Raw genomic sequence first — 21,808 nt, 5'->3', positions numbered from 1 at the left:
AGATGTGCAGGTCAGGTTAATTGGCCATACTAAATTGCCCGTAGTGTTAGGTAAGGAGTAAATGTAGGGTTATGGGTGGGTTGCGCTTCGGCGGGTCGGTGTGGACTTCTTGGGCCGAAGGGCCTGTTTCCACGCTGTAATGTAATCTAAAAAAAAGTGTTGCATCATTGGTGGTGCCATTTTTCTGCTGTGATCCTAAACTGACCTTTCTCTCCCCATTGGGGGCACATAAAGGATAGTACACAGTTTTTAAAACTCAATAAGAGTGTTTGTCCTGTTCAATATTTATCCATCAACCAAATAAAAACAGATCATCTGATAACACGGGATGGCACAGTGGCTAGCGGTTAGCATTGCTGCCTCACAGCACCAGAGACCCAGGTTCAATTCCCGCCTCAGGCGACTGACTGTGTGGAGTTTGCATATTCTCCCTGTGTCTGCATGGGTTTTCTCCGGGTGCTCTGGTTTCCTCCCACAGACCAGGTTAGGTGAATTGGCCATGCTAAATTGCCCATAGTGTTAGGTGAAGGGATAAATGTAGGGGAATGGGTCTGGGTGGGTTGCGCTTCGGTTGGTCGATGTGGACTTGTTGGGACAAAGGGCCTGTTTCCACACTGTAAGTAATTAACATACTATACTGCATTCCGTAGAACTTGCTGCTTGTGAATTAGCTTTTGTTGTTTCCAAAATTACAGTACACCTAAAAACTATTTAATTGGTTGGAAAGCTGTTTGGGACATTATAGGATTGCTTTGGAATATTAAGCATCTCCCTCTTCACTGGAACTGACAATATACTTCACCTCAGATCTTTTTCTCAGTTATGACAATTATTTAATGGACTCGATGAGAGAAGATTTGATCATCTTCTTGTTTGTGATTACTTTCTCTGCTGTACCTCCTACCCTCAGATACATCAAGCTCAGCAAATGTCTGCCATTCTATCCCCATTTGCCATCATCCACACAGACAAGCATCATCCAGTAGGGGTCAGTAGATGCCAGTCAATAGCCAGAACCCTCACATGGGGGAAGGAAGGGAGTGGGGTTAGGGGTGCAGCAAAGGTAAGTATTCATTTATCACTTTGACTGTAGCCCCTGAGATTAGGTACACACAGGCAGCCCTCGATGTGCAGCCTTCCAGCTGTGTAAGTCACAGCACTGAAAAAGATGTGTGAATCAAGCCACTGGGTCAAATCCCCAGTGCCAGGGATTACTGAATGTCGCACTGCAGGTTGTACAGGTCTGTTTCAGGACTGTTTCAGCTGAAGCTTTCCCAGTTCTGTGTTACTGATTCATTCAGTGAACAGGCAGCACTGCTCCTGACCAGCGTAGTTATTTTTCTCTTGTCAGTTTATATCACAATCCTGCTGAGGTTAAACAAGGTGGGATACTCAAATCTCAACTTCATTCCAATGAATCTCCTCCTCCTTACCCTCTCCCTCCATGTTGGCTACACCAAATATCACTGATCCCTTCAGAGGATCATTGCTATTAATGTCAATTGTGGCTCATGCTTTCAGAGTCAGGAGATTGTGAGATGTAAGCCTTCACTCCAAAGACTTGAGAAATAATCTAGACAATCATCTGAGATTGTGTTGGTTAACAAATAGAGGCCCTCTCTACCCTCCCAGGTGGATGGATAAGAAGCTCTGGCACTGCACGAAGAAGCAGTGGGGTCTTTACCCCAGCATCTTGTCTAATACTCGTGGTGAAAATAAATGATCTGATTCCTTCTTACAGGACTTTGCCGGCCCTCAACACACCATCAGAGTGTCATCCTTGTATTAGGTGCTCAAGTTTCTGATTGAGATCCTTTTCAAGCTCACAGCGTCCGGAATCCAAAACATGAATGCTGTCTGTGTAGATAATATAGCCATGCTCTAGGATCCTTTGGCAGACAAGGACTGGACACATCATCCCAGTGAGAACTGATGAACATTTATTGACAATTGGAACTAGGTGCAGAGGTGTGGTTGAGTACTAGAACCTTCTTCCATCAGATTCCCCATTCACATGTGATCTGATATGATTTGATATTGATGACATTGCAGTCGAGCTCTTAGCATTTGCTTTTAACCCCATACAAATTAGCTGCTATGTTTTCTAGAAATTCCTAACATACTGGTGGGGAAGAAACATAGCTAATGTGCCAGTCAAAGGCCTTTCTTCTGAGTTTCTATCTCCGTAGATGCTGAATATTTCTACCATTCTCTATTTTGGTTTCAAAATATACTTCATTGGATATAAAGCACACTGAGGTGTCCTCATAATGTGAAAGGTGCTACATGATAATGGCAAGCCCTTACATTCTAAATGAGCAGAAATATTTACAGTTTACGGTGGCTCAGTGGTTAGCACTGCTGCCTCATAGCGCCAGGGACCTGTGTTCGATTCCAGCCTCGGGCGATTGTCTGTGTGGAGTTTGCACATTCTCCCCGTGTCTGCATGGGTTTCCTTCGGGTGCTCCGGTTTCTTCCCACAGTCCAAAGATGATCAGGTTAGGTGATTTGGCCGTGCTAAATTATCCATAGTGTTAAGGGATGTGTAGGTTAGGGGTAAATATAGAATAATAGGGTAGCATGGGATACTCTTCGGAGGGTTGGCATGAACATGTTGGGCTGGATGGCTTGTTTCCACACTGTAGGGATTCTATGTTTGCTACCCAGTCCTCGAGTGGGTAGATCTGTGCATGATGATGATATTCACTGCGTTGGTCATACAAATCATGTACAGATTGACCTGTCTCTTCATAGCAAGTATCAATTCAATCTGCAATGTAGACTTGCTGGCTCTTTCTGCCTCTTTCTGGCAGTTACTCCCTGGCTGTTATCACAAATGTCTTAATTTATTTTTCTTTACCCTTTCACGGGATGTAGACATTGCTGGCAAGGCCAGCATTTGTTGCCCATCCCTATTTGCCCTCAAATTGGAGTGGCTTGCTCTGCCATTCCAGGGAGAGGTTAAGAGCCAACCCACATTGTTGTGGTCTGGAGTCACGTGTAGGTCAGACCATATAAACATGGCAGATTTCCCACCGTAAAGACCATTGAGAGCCAGGAAGTTTTTATCAAACTTGTATAGTTATGATTTCCATTACTGAGAATAGTTTTCAAATCCCGGTATTTTTAATTGAATTTAGCTTTCACCAGTTGCCATGGTGGGATTTGACCCAGAGTATTCACTGAAGTCTCTGGATTACTAGGCTAGTGACACTAACATTATATCCCATATCTCTTCCTCCCTGGTATTGACAGGGTCCTGGTTCAGTTTCTGATTGATTTATGATGTTAAGCTTGAGAGAGAACTGTATCTCCGGCAGCCGGAGTCTGACCTTTCGCTTGCTCTTAAGATAACTTTGTGAAAATACTGAACTAAGCAAGAATCGTGCTGTCGAGAATTTGTTCCAGAAACCTATTCAAAGGACACATTATTCGGTAAGCTCAGAAACACATTCTTGAGCTGACTGACAATGAGATGCTCTGAATGAACAAAGGTGCACCATTCCCTTACACATCCTGATGACCACAGAACTTTCACATCCACATATCACAAGTGATTCAGTTCTGCCTCAGGAATAAAATAACATTTCTGTCAAAGCCTCCAGCTCAAGACTCATTGCATTTTCAAATTCTTGATTTTCATTCAATATTCCCATCTGTACAGCATATCCAGAAAGAAAAAAGCTAGTATCTAAGTGGTGAGAGCTCTGAGATGCAGAGGGATCCATATATCGTAGTGCATGGATCATAGGTTTGTCTGTGGGTATAGCAGGTGATCATGAAAGTTAATAGAATGCAATGATTTATTGCAAAATGAATTGAATGCAAGAGTTGGGGAGGTTATGCTTCAGATATACTTGCATAACAGGTCAACACAAAGAGTAAACTAAACAGCAGATACCAGTAGCCAATATCTGTGCTGTGAAAGAAAGAAGTCTCACAGGCTCAAGCAGTCATTACAACTATCAGAAAAGAATATTCCATATTAGTGACTTCTTGAAAACTATCAGTGACATCTTGAACATTAGCACAAGTAGAACACAGCTATTGATAAGCAAAGGTCAAATGCTTCCTCATACAGAGAGATTGATGTGATAGAACATCCACCACAATGAGAGATGGCAAGATGGTGGCACAGTAAAACACTCCAACCGGACCTCCTCTGCTCCGTCCTCTGCTCTTTCTTTTACATCCTTTCTCTTTTATTTCCTCCATTCTGCATTTTCTTTTCAACTAAGGAACTCAGCTGGGGGGAACAGGGGAGCTGGCGCGCCCGGAGGCAAGTCCTGCAGTGGAGGTCAGTGCGTGGAAGCATTCCTGCAGCATAGTCCGGTGTGGGGAAGTAGACCCGGAGCAGAGGTCGGTGTGGGGAAGTAGTCCTGGAGAGGAGGCCAGCGTAGGGAAATAAGCCTAGAGAAGGGACCATTGTGGGGAAGTAGTCCTGGAGCGGTGGCCGGTGTGGGGAAGTAGTCCCAAAGCAGTGGTCAGTGTGGGGAAGTATTCCCGGAGTGGAGGCCGGTGTGGGGAAGTAGTCCCAAAGCAGTGATCGGTGTGGGGAAGTATTCCCGGAGTGGAGGCTGGTGTGGGGAAGTAGTCCCAAAGCAGTGATCGGTGTGGGGAAGTATTCCCGGAGTGGAGGCCGGCGTGGGGAAGTAGTCCCAAAGCAGTGATCGGTGTGGGGAAGTATTCCCGGAGTGGAGGCCGGCGTGGGGAAGTAGTCCCAAAGCAGTGATCGGTGTGGGGAAGTATTCCCGGAGTGGAGGTCGGTGTGGGGAAGTAGTCCCAAAGCAGTGGCCATTGTGGGGAAGTAGTCCCAGAATGGAGGCTGGTGTGGGGAAGTACTCCTAGAGAAGGGGCCAGTGTGGGGAAGTAGTCCTGAAGCGGTGGCCAATGTGGGGAAGTAATCCCGGAGAGAAGGACGCAATGGGGAAGTAGTACCGGAGGGGAGGCCGCTGTGGGGAAGTAGTCCCGGAGTGGAGGCCAGTGTGGAAGTAGTCCCGGAGTGGAGGCTGCTGTGGGGAAGTAGTCCCAGAGTGGAGGCCAGTGTGGGGAAGTAGTCCTGGAGAGGAGGCCGGTGTGGGGAAGTAGTCCCGGAGTGGAGGCCGGTGTGGGGAAGTAGTCCTGGAGCGGTGGCCGGTGTGGGGAAGTAGTCCCGGAGTGGAGGCCGGTGTGGGAAAGTCGTCCTGGAGCGGTGGCCAGTGTGGGGAAGTAGTCCCGGAGAGGAGGCCGCTGTGGGGAAGTAGTCCTGGAGTAGAGGCCATTGTGGGAAGTAGTCCCGAAGCACAGGTCAGCATGGGGAAGTAATCCTGGAGAAAACTTACCTTGGAGCAGCTGAGAGCCGGTCCAGAGCGGGGATGGTTGTTGGACTGAGGTCTGGCGTGGGCAGTCAGACCACATGTGGAGGCCCCTGCGTTGAGCTTCTGCAATATAATGTTTGTTTGTAATCTGTTTGTCTGACTGTAATGTCTACATTTTCTAAAAATGTCTTAATTCTAACTTATTTCGTGAATCACTGTAAAGTAATGCAACACCTTTTCTTTTTTAATTCCCCTTTTTGTATCTAAGATTTATACCTGGGTACTTGTACAGAAGATGGCACCATAGATTTGGCATTGTAAAACTTTTCACTCTACATCTGTACTTCTGTTCTAGAGCACACATCACAATAAATGGATAGTCTCCCAGCAGAAACTAGTGATTCAACCAATCTGAGTTTGACAGCATTTATTTATGTCAGTAGACAGGTAACTAATTTTAAGCATGATACAGGAGCAAGTGTCTCTGTCCTATCACCACAGCTGGAGAAGCAGAAATTATGGGGATGGAACTATATGGTTTAACTCCCAAAATTAAAGGTACTCTACAAGTAAAACTACAACGCCATAAATGTAAGGAAATTGAAGAGGTGTGTGCAATTCACAATCATCATTTCTCACATTTTTGTCTTCACAAAAGTCATTGCTCGAGCAGGAGTTTGACTAGTTGCAAGACAGCAATCGGTTTAGAATAAAACCACTGTCAACCAATTAGCAAAGGAGCAACCAGCAGCCAATCTGATTAGAATTCCTCGACTAATGGCAGGACTCAAAAAGAAAAAAAATCTTTTTTTTTAAATTCACTTGTAGGACTTGGGCACTGCAGTCTTTATTGCCCATTTCTAGTTGTCCTTGAGAGGGTGGTGGTGAATTGCTTTCTCGAACAGCTGTGGTCCACGTGTTGTAGCCAGATGTCAATGCCCTTAGGAAGGGAGTTCTGGATTTTGATCCTGTAACAGTGAAGGAACAGACATATTACCAAGTCAGGAAAGGGAGTGACTTGGAGGGGAACTTGAAGGTGGTGGTGTTCCCATGTATCTGCTGCACTTGCCTTCTAGATTGAAGTGATCATGGGTTTGAAAGATGTTGTCTAAGTATCTTTGGCAAATTTCTGTAGTGCATCTTGTAGATTCTATGCACTGCTGCCTTTGAGCGTCAGTGGTGGGGGGAGTGAACGTTTGTGGATGTGGTGCCAATCAAGTGGGTTGTTTTATCCTGGATGGTGTCAAGCTTCTTGAGTTTTGTTGGAGCTGCGCCCATCCAGGCAAGTGGGGAACATATCATTACACTCGTTACTTATGTCTTGTAGATAGTGGACAGGCTTTAGAGAGTCAGGATGGGAGTTGATTACTGTAGTATTCCTAGACTCTTACCTGCTCTTGTAGCCATTGCATTTTATGGTCAGTCCAGTTTAGTTTCTGGTCAATAATAATCCCCAGGATATTGAAAGTGGGGGAATCAGAGAGAGTGACACTGTTGAATGTCAAGGGGAGATACCTTATTGGTAAAGGTAATTGCCTCTCATTTATGTGGCACATATGTTACTTATTTGTTGCAGCCCCAGCCTGGATATCATCCAGATCTTGTTGCACTTGTACATGGACTGCTTCAATATCTGAGGAGTCATGAACGGTGCTGCACGTTGTGCAGTTATCAGCGAATGTCCTCACTTTTGACTTTATGGTAGAGAGAGGGACATCGATGAAGCAGCTGAAAATAGCTGGGTCTAAGCTACTACCCGGCAGTGATGTGCTGGAGCTGAGATAACTGACTGCAACAAACACAACTATCTTCCTATGTGCCAGGTATGCCTCCAACCACCAGAGAGTTTGCTCCCTGATTCCAACTGGCTCTAGTTTTACCAGGATTCCCTGATGTCACACTCAGTCAAATGCAGCCTTGATGTCTAGGGCTTTCACTTTCGCCTCATTTCTGGAACTTATCTGTTTGAACCAAGGCTATAATGAGGTCAGGAGCTGAGTTACTCTGGGAGCACCCAAACCGAGCGTCATTAAGCAGGTTGTTGCTGAGCAGGTGCTGCTTTGGATTACTTATGTTGGCATGTGAGAAATGTTCCATACTGTGAACAGGAAAGAAGACTAATTCTACAGGATTGTTGGAAATGTTTTACATTCCTATCATTGTGCATAGGGTAATTGGGCCATAGGGTCATTCAGCATGGAAACAGACCCTTCAGTCCAACTCATCCATGCCAACCGAGTTTTCCAAACTAAACTAGTCCCATTTGTCTGCGTTTGGCCCATATCCCTCCAAACCTTTCCTACTCATTTACTTATCCAAAAGGTCCTTTAAATGTTGCAACTGTACCTGAATTTATCACTTCCTCTTGCAGTTCATTGTACATATGAACCACCTTCTGTGGTCCCTTTTAAATCTTTCCCCTCTCACCTTAAAAATATACCCCCTAGTGTTTCCCCACCCGAGGATAAAGACCTTTGCTGTTCACTTTATCTATGCCCTTCATGATTTTATTAATCTCTATAAGATCACCCCTCAACTCCTACACTCTTGGAAAAAATGTCCCAGCCTATCCAGGCTCTCCTTATAACTCAAACCCTCCAGTCCTGACAACATCCTGGTAAACCTTTTCTGAACCCTCTCCAATTTAATAGTATCCTTCCTACAGCAGGGTGACCAGAACTGTACACAGAATTTCAAAAGTGGCCTCACCAATGTCCAGTACAATTGTAACATGACATCCCAACTTCTACACCCAATGCTCTGAGAAATCATCAATGAAGAGAATTCAAAAGATAAAAATCAATAAACTTTGCAAGAAGAGATAAATACTTAGAATAAGAATGAGCAGTAGCACCCACTTGAGCGCATTGATGAATCTTTGACAAAAGCAAATTAGCTTACTGAAAAAATTGACATAGCAGATGTAACTTTGTTTCTACAAGATGGCTTCACAACTCCAGGGACCCCGGTTCAGTTCGGTCGAGTGACTGTGCGTAATTTGCACATTCTCCCCGTGTTTGTGTGGATTTCCTCTGGGTGCTCTGGTTTCCTCCCACAGTCCAAAGATGTGTAGGTTAGGTGAATTGGCCATGCTAAATTGCCCAAAATGTTCAGGGATGTGTAGGTTGGGTGCATTAGTCAGGGGAATTGTAAAGTAATAGGGTAAGAGAACAGGTTTGTGTGGGTTACTGTTCAGAAGGTCAGTGTGGACTTGTTTGCCTGTTTCCACACTGTAGGGATTCTATGATTCTATGAGCCAACACAAGACCAATAGCAACTCTTCAATGTTTCAACTTTCAAAGAAGAATCATAGTACCTTTGACAGAGGAGATGCTAAGTACTGTAGTCCTCTACCATGATTGAGGATGTGAAAATATTTAGGACAGCAGAAAGACATTCACAAAGGACGACGGAAACCAACCAAACTACTCTGCAATATGTATCAGCAGATTAACAATAAAGATTTTTTTGAAGAAAATGGAGCTGACCTGAAGGTGACTCTATGGAAGAGAGATCAAGTCCGCATATTCTGGGCCTAGTCAAAAAGGAGAAATTGCCCTGGTCTGAAAATCTAGGAAACTACAAGGCAGAAAGTACTTGTTTCGACAGACCTGCTGTTTTTTGGTATTGGAGAGCTCCTCCAGATCATGCTATGAGGCAATTCTCTCAGTTAGTATATATATTCATTTGTGGGACTTGGGCATTGCAGCATTGATAGCCCATCCTTATTTGCCCTCGAGAAGGTGGTGGTGAATCACTGCAGTACACTTGCTGTGGGTTGACCCACAATGCCGGTAGGGAGGGAATTCCAGGACTTTGACCCAATGACTGTTAAGGAACGGTGTTATGTTTCCAAGGCAGGATGGTGAATGGTTTGGAGGGGAACTTGCAGTGGTGGTCTTCCCAAGTACCTGCTGCCCTTATCCTTCTAGATGGAAGCGGTTGTGAGTTTGAACAGTGATGTCTAAGGATCTTTGATGAATTTCTGTGGTGCATCTTGTAGATAGTACATACTGTTGCTACTGAATGCTAGTGGTGGAGGGATTGAATGTGGTGCCAATCAAGCGGGTTGCTTTATCCTGAATGGTGTCAAGCTTCTTGAGTTTTGTTCGAGTTGCACCCATCCAGGCAAGTGAGGAGTAGTCCATCCTCCTGACTTGTGCCTTGTAGATGGTGGATAGACTTTGGGATGTCAGGAAGTGAGCTACTTGCTGCAGTATCCCTAGACTCTGACTTGCTCTTGTAGCCACTATGCTGATGTGGTGAGTCTAGTTGAGTTTCTGGTCAATGGTAACCCCAAGGATGTTCACAATGGGGGATATTGTCCAGATCTTGTTGCATTTGGGCACAGACTGCTTCAGTATCTGAGGAGTTGCGAATGGTGCTGAACACTGTGCAATCATCTGCGAATATCCTCGCTTCTGACCTTATGATAGAGAGAAGGTCATTGATGAAGCAGCTGAAGATTGTTGGGCCTAGGACCCTACCCTGAAGATTCCTGCAGAGATGTCCTGGAGCTATGATTACTGACCCTCCACAACTACAACCATCTTCCTTTGTGCCAGGTATAACTCTAACCAGCAGAGTGTTTGCCCCTGATACCCATTGATTCCAGTTTTGCCAGGGCTCCTTGATGCCATATTCAGTCAAATGCAGCCTTGATGTCACTGTCACCTCACCTCTGGAATTAAGCTGTTTTGTCCATGTTTGAACCAAGGCTGTAATGAGGTCAGGAGCTGAGTGGCCCTAGCAAAACCCAAACCGGATGTCACTGAGCAGGTTGTTGCTGAGCAAGTGCTGCTTGATAGTACTGTTGATGACCCCTTCCATCACTTTCCTGATGATTGGGTGGTAAAGACAGGTTCCTCCGGGTTCCTCAGCACCCGGAGGAAACCCACGCAGAGAATATGCAAACCCCACACAGACAGTACCCCAAGGCAGGAATTGAACCCAGGTCCGCTGGTACTGTGAGGCAGCAGTGCTAACCACTGAGCTACCGTGCCACCAATATCCCCAGTCTGAACAGCATGCTTTCTCAGAATGAATTCTGAAACATACACGCCACCGGAATTTTCAAAATCAAGAGAGTTGGAAGAGATGGGACTGTGATCAATATAAACGTTGTTATGTGCCTGAGTGCGTTGGTGTGAATTATGGGGGAAATAGCTTGGGAGATGATGCTGTATAAGGTAATGGAGCTGAACAAACTAATGTTCAAATATGCATGATATTCTACCCAATCTGGTGATGTTACACAGTCCTGCATGGAAAAATAAGGAGCCCACCTCTTGATTTGGATGGGGTCAGATGCATCACCTCCAGCTCCTGACAGTCTCTATGGTTATGTCTGAACAGTCAATGTAATTTGTACATTTCATGAGCGAGTAATAACCTTTTTTTTAAAGCAAGTGCCTATTCTTGTTAAGTCCCATAAGTAATTCATACATTCACTGCCATTGATCAAAAAAGGCCTTAGACCCAGTCTAGGAAGGAGGATTGCTGGCACCATTTACCCATGCCACAAGCTGCCTGTTATTGTTCCTATAGGAATGCAACAATGAGAGCATCACAGTGACATTAGAACATAAGACATCATCCGTTTGGCCCTTCATGGCTGCTCTAAAGCTATGGTCATAACTACATTGTCCTGGCGCTCCCCCATAACCCTTGACTCCCACGTTAATCAAAAAACTATCTAACCGCAACCCCTGAATATATTCAGTGGCAGAGCTTCCACCGAGTTACAGAATTTCAAAGATTCACTATTCCATGAGAGAAAATATTCTGCCTCATCTCCATCTTAATATGTTTTTAAATGGTGTCCCCTAATTTCAGATTCCCCCATGAAGGGAACCTCAGCATCGACCGTGTCAAGACCCCCTCATAATCTTATATGTTGCAATAAGATCACCTGTCATTCTTTTAAACTTTAAAATAGGCCCAAGCTGCCCACTCTTTCTTCACAACACAACCCTTTCATTCCAGGATTCAACTGATTGAACATTTTCTGAATTGCTTCTGTTGTTTTAGAGCCATAGAGGTCTACAGCACAGAAAAAAGCCCTTTGACTAATTCATGATGAAGGGTTTTTGCCTGATACATCGATTTTCCTGCTCCTCGGATGCTGCCTGACCTGTTGTGTTTTTCCAGCACCACTCTGATCTGACTCTGATTTCCAGCATCTGCTGTCCTCACTTTTGCCTTTGGCTCATCAAGTCTGTGTTGCTCAAAAACAACCACCTAACTAATCCCATTTTTCCATTATTAAGCCCATTGCCTCATATGCCACACCATCGTAAGTGTACATCTAAATACTTCTTAAATGTTGCGACGTTTTCTGCCTCTACTAACCTTCATAGACAGTGAGTTCCAGATTCTCAGCATCCTTTGGGTGAAAATATTTTTTTCTCACATCCCCTCTAAACCTCCTGCCTCTTATTCACAAGGGGAGAAGTTCCTTCTATCTATGTCCCTCACAATTTTCTGCAACTTAATCATCTCTCCCCTCAGTCTCCTCTGTTCTAAGAAAAACAACTTCAGTCTGTTCAATCTCTCTTCATAACCAAAACTCTCCCACCCAGTTAACACTCTAGTATATCACCCTCTTCAGTGCTATCATATCCACATTCCAGGGCTACACCAATACTCCAGTTGAGGTCAAACTAACTGCTTATACAGTTCCAGCATTACCTCCCTGCTTTTAAACTTAATGCCTCAGTTAATAAAGGCAATCATCTCATTTGCTTTCTTCACCACTTTATCCACCTGTCCTGCTACCTTAAGGGATCAGTGCACCTGCACACCAAAGCTCCTCTGATATTTGGTGTTCCCAGACTCTTACTATTCATCATGTATTCTGTTCCCTCATTTGTCCTGCCCAAGTGTACCACCTCATTCTTGTTGGATTGATTCCATTTGCCAATGATCAGTCCATCTGACCATTCAGAATCATAGAGTCATACAGCATGGAAACCGACCCTTCAGTTCAACCCCGTCCATGTCAACCACAATCCCAAATTAAATGAGTACCACCTGCATGCATCTGGCCCATATCTATTCAAACATTTCTTATTCATGTACTTATCTAAATGTCTTTTAAATGTTGTAATTGTACTCACATCCACCATTTCCTCTGGACGTTCATTCCACACCCTCTGTGTAAAGAAATTGCCTCTCAAGCCTTTTTAAAATGATTATCCTCTCATCTTAATACTATACCGCCTAGTTTTGAAATCACCTACCCGACAGCAAATACATCGACCATTCACCTTATGTATACCCCTCGCTTTTTTTAATATACCTCTACAAAGTACCTCTCAACGCTCCTACACTCCACTAAAACATGTCCCAGCCTCTCTTTATAACTCATTCCCAGCAACATCCTGGTAAATCTCTTCTGAACATCATCTCACTTATATAATCCTGCAATCTAAGGCTATCCTCTACATTAATTACCACCCCACCAGTTTCTGAATCATCTGCAAACTTACCGATCAACCCTCCTAAATTCAAGTCAAAGTCACTTCCATAAACATAAAAACAGCAAGAGACCCATCACTGATCCCTGTGGAAACCCACTGGACACAGCCTTCCATATAGAAAAACACCACGCAACTTCAATCTCTGTTTCTGCCACTTAGCCAATTCTGAATCCAATTTGCAATTATATCTAGTGAATCTTTTTGGTTACCTGTCTAAATACCTCCTTTGCTTCAGTGGCCAGTTTTGATAGCTTTCCTGCAGAACTCCTTTGAATGTTTCAGAACATTTAATGTACTGCAACAGAAGATTTGTATTGACGTAGTGCTTGTAATGACATTTCAACGTGTTTTACTGCCAATTAATTAATTATAAATTTAGTCACTCTTTCACTGTCGGAAACACAATGCCCAATTTGTGAACAGCAAGCACCGATGTAATAATGACCACACAATCTGTTTTAGACATGCTGTTGGAAGGATTACTAATGACTAGGACACAGGGATAACTCTGCTGCTTTTCTTCAAAATGTAGTCATGGAGTCTTCTAAGAAAAGAGGGCAGATGACAAGTACCAGCTCCTACAGTGCATCGCCCCTTCAATATTGCACTGCAGGGTCAGCCTAGAGTTTGTGCTCAAACCTTTGATTGGAACTTAGAGACACAACCCTGACTCAGACAGAAATGTTACCACATGCATCAGAATGTGAACATGCAACAAGAATAGATAATTTCATCTTCACAGTCTTGAGTCCTTAATAAAAAGTCCAAGTTGAATTTCCTGATTGAAGTATTAGCTTATTGTTGTTGAACATCATTCCTTCATCAGATTAATGTTTCACAAATGTACAGAGTGAAGGTACAACTGTGTTACAGCTGATTCCAAATGTGACAGACACTAATTCTTTATCTCACCCCCACTCCCGTAAATGTTCTATAATATATATTGGCTTAATCACAAGACATTTGTCCAAATAGATCTCTGTATTTGCTTTCCACTGAATGCCCACTGCAGATAAGTGTAGCACAGTGCAGCCAGACTGAACACAGCAGTGTGCTAAGTGGTGAGAGTTGCTGATCCTATACTCGGTCTGACTGCGGTGAGATGATGATGATGATGATGATGATGATGATGTGAATGAACTGTACTGAATGATCTCAGGCAGTGTTTATATTGATTGCTGCCACACTTGACACTGTACAGTTTGATATCAGTCAGTATTAGTGTTCCGATAAGCAGCGTCAGGGAGTATATTAGATCAAACAATCAAATTATGAGGCAAGTCACATTGTCACAGGTTTGACACTCAAGAGGTCTTGACCTCCCCACAGGAGACTGCACAATTCTATTGCTTGAAGCCTTTGAGCATTTACCTATTCATTGATTGACCAACAGCTTTCAAATATTAAAACATCTCTTTGTGGTGAGAGTGTGAATGCCCAGGGTCCATTTACTGCCGCTGCAATATGGAGGCATTTGCTTCAGGTAATAAATCGTCAATCATCTGACTGAAGATAATTCCCCCACTTGTAGACTAGATCCAGAACAGCTGGTGCAGTGTAGTCACCAGATTACATATATTTTATATATCATATGTCCACTGGTGTCCATCTATGACAGGAACACACACTGAAAGCAATATGCTTCAACAGTACACGAGAAACCTTTGCCCTGTCATATCCTAAGGGTGCTTTTACACTACAGAGTTCAATATATAAATTCCCAGTGCAAACTATCCTCAGTTCAGGGGATAATTCAGAAACATGTCAAGCAGTGGTCATTGGACCACATAGGATTTTTCTTTAAATATTTATATTCTGTCTCTTGGACATCAAATAGCATAAGCAACAACTTACAAAAGCACTTTTAACAAGCACCAAATCAAGGTGGGTTGAATAGACATTTGAAACAAAGAGATGGGCTTTAAGGATGGTTTTGTAAGTAGAAAAGCAAGTGCTAATGTAATGGGGTTTGGTGGATTTAAAGGGAATGGGATGGTGAGGGTCATAAACATAAAAGACCAAAATCAGAGGAAGGGAGAGTGCTGGTAGCAGTGGGAATATGGGTGATTCCGGCTGTGAAACATGAAAGAGACAGGGAGTAGCCTGTGAAGGCAATTTAAGTAGAACGATGAGCATTTTAATTGAAAGCGAAGTCAAGAGTTCTACCTCAGCAATTAAGGGAGTAATGGGTGAGCAGGTTAGGAAATGGACAGTGGAGTTTTGGATGAGTTGAAGTTCATGGAGTATAAACATATGAGGCCAGACAGGAAAACATTGGAGTAATCAAATTGGGAAAATACAAAGTCATGAATGAGCATTGGCAGCAGATTAACTAAATTAGGGGAAAATTCAGCAGGTATGTCTGAAGTGCAAGTTGGGGGATATAAAATTTCACTGACAGTCTCTCTCTCTCTGTTTACTGGAGTAAAATCTTAGCAAGAGAAACTGATTTTAAAAAAATTGAAGTGCAGTGAATGTGATTTTGTTTTTTCAGTTTCTGAAATTCCACATGTTAAAAAACTTATTGAAGTTTTCAGGAGGTTTGATCTTTGCAAATTGGAATTTCTTTCACTCATTCACTAAATATGGACATCTCCGTCTCGGTCACTTGTTCCCCATTGCTAAATGCTCTGGCGAAGGTGGTTGTTATCTGCCTTCTTGAACTGTTCCACTACCTATGGTGTAGGTACACCTACAATGATGTTAGAAGGTAGAGAATTGCAGGATTTTGACCCAAAGACACTGACAAAATGGTGATATATTTCCAAATCAGGATGGTGAGTGGCTTGGAGGGGAAATTTTCACTGTGGTGTTCCTATATATTTATTGCCCTTATTGTTCTCAATGACGTACTTCACAGGTTTGGAAGGTACAGTGCTATCTGAGTTATTGCAATGCAGCTTGTAGATGTTACAACTGTGTGTCGATGGTGAAGGGAGTGAATGTTGAAAGATGTGATAAAATTAATTGGGCTGCTTTGTCCTGGATGATGTTGACCTTCTTGACAGTTGTTAGAACTGCAGCCATCCAGAGAAGTGGGGAGTGTTTGTATCACATTCCTGAATTGTGCTGTGTAGATGGCGGACAGGTCATGGAGAGCCATGAGATAAGTTACTTGCTGCAGAACTTCTAGCTTCTGGCCTGCTTTTGCAGTCACGGTATTAATATTGCTGTTCCAGTTTCTTGTCAATGTTGATAGCGGGGAGTCAACAATGGCAATATCATTGAATGTCAAGGATAGATGGTTAGATTCCTTCTGGTTGGAGATGGTTATTGGCTGATACTTGTGTGACATGAGTCTAACTTGCCAGTTATCAGCCCATGCTTGAATATTTTCTGGGGTTTGCTGCATTTGAACATAGACTGTTTCAGTATCTGAGGAGTCATGAATGATGCATAGTTCGGTCATCAGTAAATATTCTATTTCTGACCTTATGATGGAGAAAAGGTCATTGATGAAGCAGCTGACAAAGGTTTGGCTGAGGATGTTACCCTGAAGAACTCCTGCAGAGTTTCCCTAGGACAGAGACATTCAATAATCACAGTCTTTTGTGCTAGGTATGTCTCCAGCAAGTTGAGAGCTTTCCCCCAATGGACCATCTTTGCTACAATTCCTTGATGCCACACTCAGTCAAAAAGCTGCTCTGATGTCAAGCGCACTTACTCTCACCTCACCTCTAAGCTGAGCACTTTCATCCATTTTAGGACCCAGGCTGTAATCAGGTCAAGAGCTGATAGCCCTGGTGCATAGCAAAATGAATGTAGTGAGCTAATTACTCCTTTGCAAGGATGTTGATCACCCTTTAATCATGATCAAGAATAAGCTGATGGATTGGGAATTGGTCAGGTTGGATTTGGCCTGCTTTTTGTGGGATTGGGAGTTTCTGGATAATTTTCCACATTGTCAGGTCAATGCCAGTGTTGTGGCTGTTTCTTATATCACATATCTAACCCAGTCACTGTACTTCAGGATGGTTGTGGAGTAATTTGGAGGGACCTGAGCTCATGAAAAATGGTGTGTGAGTGAAGGGATTTTATTTTGAGGATGGAGTGGAGTTCTATTTTGACGTTCCTGAGGTCACCCGCTGGTTAGTTCTGGATGGTCACCTGCTTGAACTATGAAGCACCCACAGCTGTGAGTTAGAGACACTGGCCTCAATTCCCAGTCCCCAGACAGGTCACCCAGGAAGAGCTTGCCAGAGGCAGCACAGGCCAGAGCCAAAGCCTGGAAGGCAATGGCTGGGGGCAGCAGGAGAGCAGGCATCATAGAAGGTAAGGGACGCAGGAGGTCTGAGGCCTACATTACCGCTGGAGATGTATTGAGTTCCACTTCAGCCCTTGCACCTTGTTAACAAAAGGAGTGAAATTAAACCCTGCGATTTCATGTTGCCTTAATCCTAGATCATTGCTGTTGTGTCCTGCAAGCCCACTCCACTCATAAAAGTTTATAGAATCCATACAGTGTGGAAGCAGGCTGTTCAGTCTATCAAGTCCACATTGCCCCTCCGAACAGCATCCCAGCCAGACACACCGCAACAAATGTATTCCTCTAATCCTGCATTTCCCATGGCCAATCCTCATAACCTACACATCCCTGGACACAATGGGCAATTTAGCATGGCCAATCCACCTAACCTGCACATCTTTGGGTTGTGAGAGGAAACCGGAGCTTCCGGAGGAAACCCACATGGATTCCGGGAGAACGTGCAAATCCACACAGACAGTGGCCTCAGGGTGGAATCAAAACTAGTTCCTGGCACTGTGAGGCAGCAGTGCTAATCACTGAGCTACCATGTCACCCCAAAGTGCCCCATTCTTGTACACCACAGCTCCATGTTCTACTGCTCCCTTATTACCAGGTATAAATATCCCTAGTAGTGGAACCATACCCTAATTTCCCATAACAACATAATTACTGACCAGTAAGATAAACATTATAGGATATCTACTAGCACCTTTTCTAGAAACTTCTTAATTATATTATAATGCTACTATATCTCAAGATGTGATTTAGAGACACTAAATGCCACTATACCTCAAAAGTTCTGTGTCTCAGTTCCTTGCAATAACTTTTTCTGCAGAATGTTTTCTTTTTCAAATTGTTCTTGCGGTATAAATTGGCTACTATTCAAATTCTTCCAGGTAAACTATTCAAGCTTGATGCAAATTACCTCCAGCTCATTGACTGGTGTGCAAATTTGTTAATTTTAATTCAAATTTCTTAATTGTAATTCGGTCAAATGCAAATGTATTAACAAGGAGAAAGCAATCCATCAACCAATCAAGTTGTTGAAAACTCCTTTTAATGCTTCTTGTTCATTTTTGTTTCTTGGTATCAGATTATAAAACATTGTCTAAAAGTCTGAAGGGGTAGACATTAATTTCCCTATTGACTTGAAGTGTGTTTTGCTCAGTACTGCATATCTGGGTTTAGGTGATGTGTGTGAGTTCAATGGGCCCTTGATATAGGTCCTAAACCTGATAGGGACTAGCCAATGAAAGTAGTGGGAGAAAAACAAAATAAGACTGAAAGGTCCACCACAGTCACATTGATCCTTAGCTCAGATTGTTGAATTAATGCCAACAAGAATCAGTTTAGGAACTCTCTGCGCAATTCCCTGACCCTGCTGGAAAGCCAAGCAAGACCAAGCATCCACTGATCTGTGATACCTGTAACACGAAGGAAATTTAGGCTTAAGGACTTCATAGAATCCCTACAGTGTGGAAGGAGACATTCAGCCTATCAAGGCCACTCTGACCCTCTGAACAGCATCCTATCCAGACACACCATCCTCCCATATCCCCATAACCCTGCATTTCCCATGTCTAATCTGCCTAACCTACACATCCCTGGTCACTATGAGCATCTTAGCATGGCCAGTTCACCTAACCTGCACATCTTTGGACCCAAGCACCCAGAGCAAACCCACACAGACATGGGAAAATGTGCAAATTCCACAAAGACAGACTCCTGAGGGTGGAATTGAAACCGGGTCCCTGGCGCTGAGAGGCAGCAGTGCTAACCACTGAGTCACCGTTCCACTTGAAATCTTCCCCAACCCTCACTTGTCTCCATCGCAGCCATTGTGAGTGCAGATACTGTGCTGGTATGCTCTGGGGTATGGACCAGGAATACTGTAGGTAAGCTATGGTAACTATTGACCTGACGTCATGTCTAATGCTTAGTACCTGGGGAGTTCAGGGCAAAAATTTATCTTTTGTGGTCGTGTACCGGTCACCCATTTTAGGCCCATTCTCAACCCCACTGTTTGTGTTCCATATAACAGGCCCTTTATGTGATGGCCCAGGCCAAACTTGTGTCTTTCCTGGGGATAAATGTTCAAAGGTATCATACCATTTGTGTTTTTTCTGCATTAAGATGACATAGAAATACAGTAGAGTTTTGTAAGAGTGCTGCATTGTCAAATGTGCTATCTTATGGATGGGATTTTTAACTGTTGCCCTTTCAAATGCCAGATACCTTCATTCACCGGATGAGGGCATTGCTGGCAGGCCAGCACTTATTGCCCATGTTACATGTTGGTCTGACCAGGTAAGGATGACATTTTCCTTCACTAAGGTGGACCTGATGGGTTTTTCCTGACAATCAACAATTATAGTTTTGTTAAAATTGAATTCAAATTCCAATATCTACTATGGCGGGATTTGAACCTGGACTTCCAGGGCATTATCTGGGTTTCTGGATTAACAGTTCAGCGATAATACCACTCAGCCATCACCTCTCCCTCACCCTATCCTGCCTACGTTTCAATATCCAAGGTCCTTCATGAACTGAGATTGTGAAAGTCATTCTAAAAACCCTTTCTATTCTTAAAAAAAACACTTTCTCTAATTTATTGCTGACAGCACCAAAGGAAAATTGTCACAATTTTATAAAAAAAAACTCTACATACCGGTGAATTTGCTGTCGATCAAACTGCAGCACTCTGTCACACTTCAGGTGTCACAAACTGTTTTATGCAAATTTCTCTGACACCGTTTAAAAAAATAAAGAAAAAAAAGTGTTGCTGCTGTTTCTCCAACAATTTTTGTTTGAATATATTTGGTGCCTGATTTTAATTATTTGTCAGTTATAGTTGATCCCATAGCCCTTCATAAGTGTCTGATTTATTCCTGTGCAATCTGGAGATGTTTGTTTTTGAAACTCATCTCTCTGTACATTTTTAGCAAGTGTTTCAATTATTAAACAGCACTGAAAGCTCAGTTTTTATGTGCAATTGGGTTTAAATATTAGTGAACTGCACTGGAATTGTAGACTTACACTTCTGTCTGCATAAACCTGTGCCTGCATACATCCCACTGCAGAGTTACAATGGAGATGTCACACTAACAAATCTTAATAAATGTTTCAATTCCCTGCCCCAGCCTAAATTGACAAGCACATCCAAATGCGCAAGTTTTCTCGATCAAAGAAAATTAAATTTTGGCCTGGGGATCTGCTTTTTCAACAGTTAGGCTTTTAGCCTTAACATGACATAATCCACTTTACCAGCAGAATTCTGAATTAACTGGTTTAACACTTGGATTCAGAGGAAATTGTCTTGCTGTAGGGAAAGCAACTTTAATGTATTAAAGTGGTAATAATCACTTGAAGGTATCAGACACCACACAATCACAGCATTCTACTACAGGCGGGAAATAATCGGAACATGTGATCGCGTACCCAAAACATTCCCTAACCAGATGGAAATTCAACTCTGAATGGCGTCACCTTGTTTTTAATCCAGTTAGCAACAGATAATATGTCGTGCTCTAAGTGTATCATAAAATACCTTATCATGGTTAATATTTTGGGGCAGCACTGTGGTTAGCACTGCTGCCTCAAAGTGCCAGGGAACCAGGTTCAATTCCACCCTTAGGCAACTGCCCATGTGGAGTTGGCACATTCCCCCATGACTGCATGGGTTTCCTCGGTGTGCTCTGGTTTCCAAATTTGTGCAGGTTAGGTTGATTGGCCATGCTAAATTACCCATAGTGTCCAGGGAGGTGCTGGCGAGCTAGATTAGCCATAGGGAATGCAGGGTTACAGGGATGGGGTGGGTCTGGGGTGGGATGGTCTTCGAAAGATAAGTGTAGACTTGATGGGCCAAATGGCCTGCTTCCACACTGTAGGGGATTCCATGTTTCTTAGGGTTAAAGGGATCAAAAGGTCTAGGGAGAATTCAGGAACAGGGTACTGAGTTGGATGATCAGCCATGATCATATTGATTGGGGGAGCAAGCTCAAAGGCCAAATGATCTACATCTTGCTACTCATTTTATGGTTCTGTCATCAAATTTACTGTGAGCAACATTGTGGGAGGTCCATGATTAGCATGTACTAATCTTCTTCACATCATTCTTTCCAGTTTGGCTGGATTCCAGAACATATGAAAATACAAAATTAGGCCATTCAGCCCCTTTAACCTGCTCAAAGGCACTGCCATTCAACTCAAACATGGTTGATCTGACTGTGGCCTTTACTCCAGATTCTCTCCTATCCTCTGTGACCTTTAACCTCCTTGTCAGCAAAGAATCAATCTACTTTTGTCTCAAAAATATTCAATTACCCTGCTCTGCCAATTTATGAGAAAGAGTTCCAAAGACTCTGTTTTAATTAGGAGCCTCCTAATTCTAGGAGACGATGGGGACTGCCAATGCTGGAGAAATCAGAGTTGATAATATATAGTGGTGGAAAAGGCACAGTATGTCAGGCAGCATCCAAGCAGCAAGAGTCTCGATGTTCAGGCAGGACCCTTCCTCAGGACTGGGGAGGGGGAAGGAGGTTGAGAGATAAATTTGGGGAAAAGGGGTGGGGCTAGGGAAAAGGTAGGCAATAGGTGGGCAAAGGTCGGAGGTGATAGTGATATATCGATAGGAAGTGTGGAGCGGAGAGGTGGGAAGGAAGATGGACAATTCTGGGTCTCCTCTACTGCCTACATCAGGCCACCTGTAAACTGAAGAAGAAACACCTCATCTTCCACCTCGGGAGCCCAAAACCACATGGCATGAACATTGAATTCACCAGTTT

At 43.4% G+C, this 21,808-nt stretch overlaps 1 protein-coding gene across 19 annotated transcripts in view; it reads right to left on the bottom strand.

The window, feature by feature from the left end:
* Nucleotides 1-21,808, bottom strand: part of LOC122541755 (paired box protein Pax-2-like) — a 233,744-nt gene that overhangs the window by 73,378 nt on the left and 138,558 nt on the right. For 10 of the 19 annotated variants that reach the window (XM_087982644.1, XM_087982649.1, XM_087982651.1 and 7 more), the window contains one exon: nucleotides 5,322-5,420. The exons of the other annotated variants lie outside the window; for them this stretch is intronic. In XM_087982644.1, coding sequence (XP_087838770.1) covers nucleotides 5,322-5,420 — 99 coding nt within the window. The remainder of the gene's footprint in view (nucleotides 1-5,321; nucleotides 5,421-21,808) is intronic. 19 annotated transcript variants of the gene reach the window in all.

This window comes from Chiloscyllium plagiosum, unplaced genomic scaffold (assembly GCF_037043375.1).
Source record: "Chiloscyllium plagiosum isolate Xiang-an unplaced genomic scaffold, Cpla_swu_hap1 HiC_scaffold_43, whole genome shotgun sequence".
In the NCBI taxonomy this organism is placed as follows: Eukaryota; Metazoa; Chordata; class Chondrichthyes; order Orectolobiformes; family Hemiscylliidae; genus Chiloscyllium; species Chiloscyllium plagiosum.
This window is presented reverse-complemented; position numbering and strand designations above follow the sequence as displayed.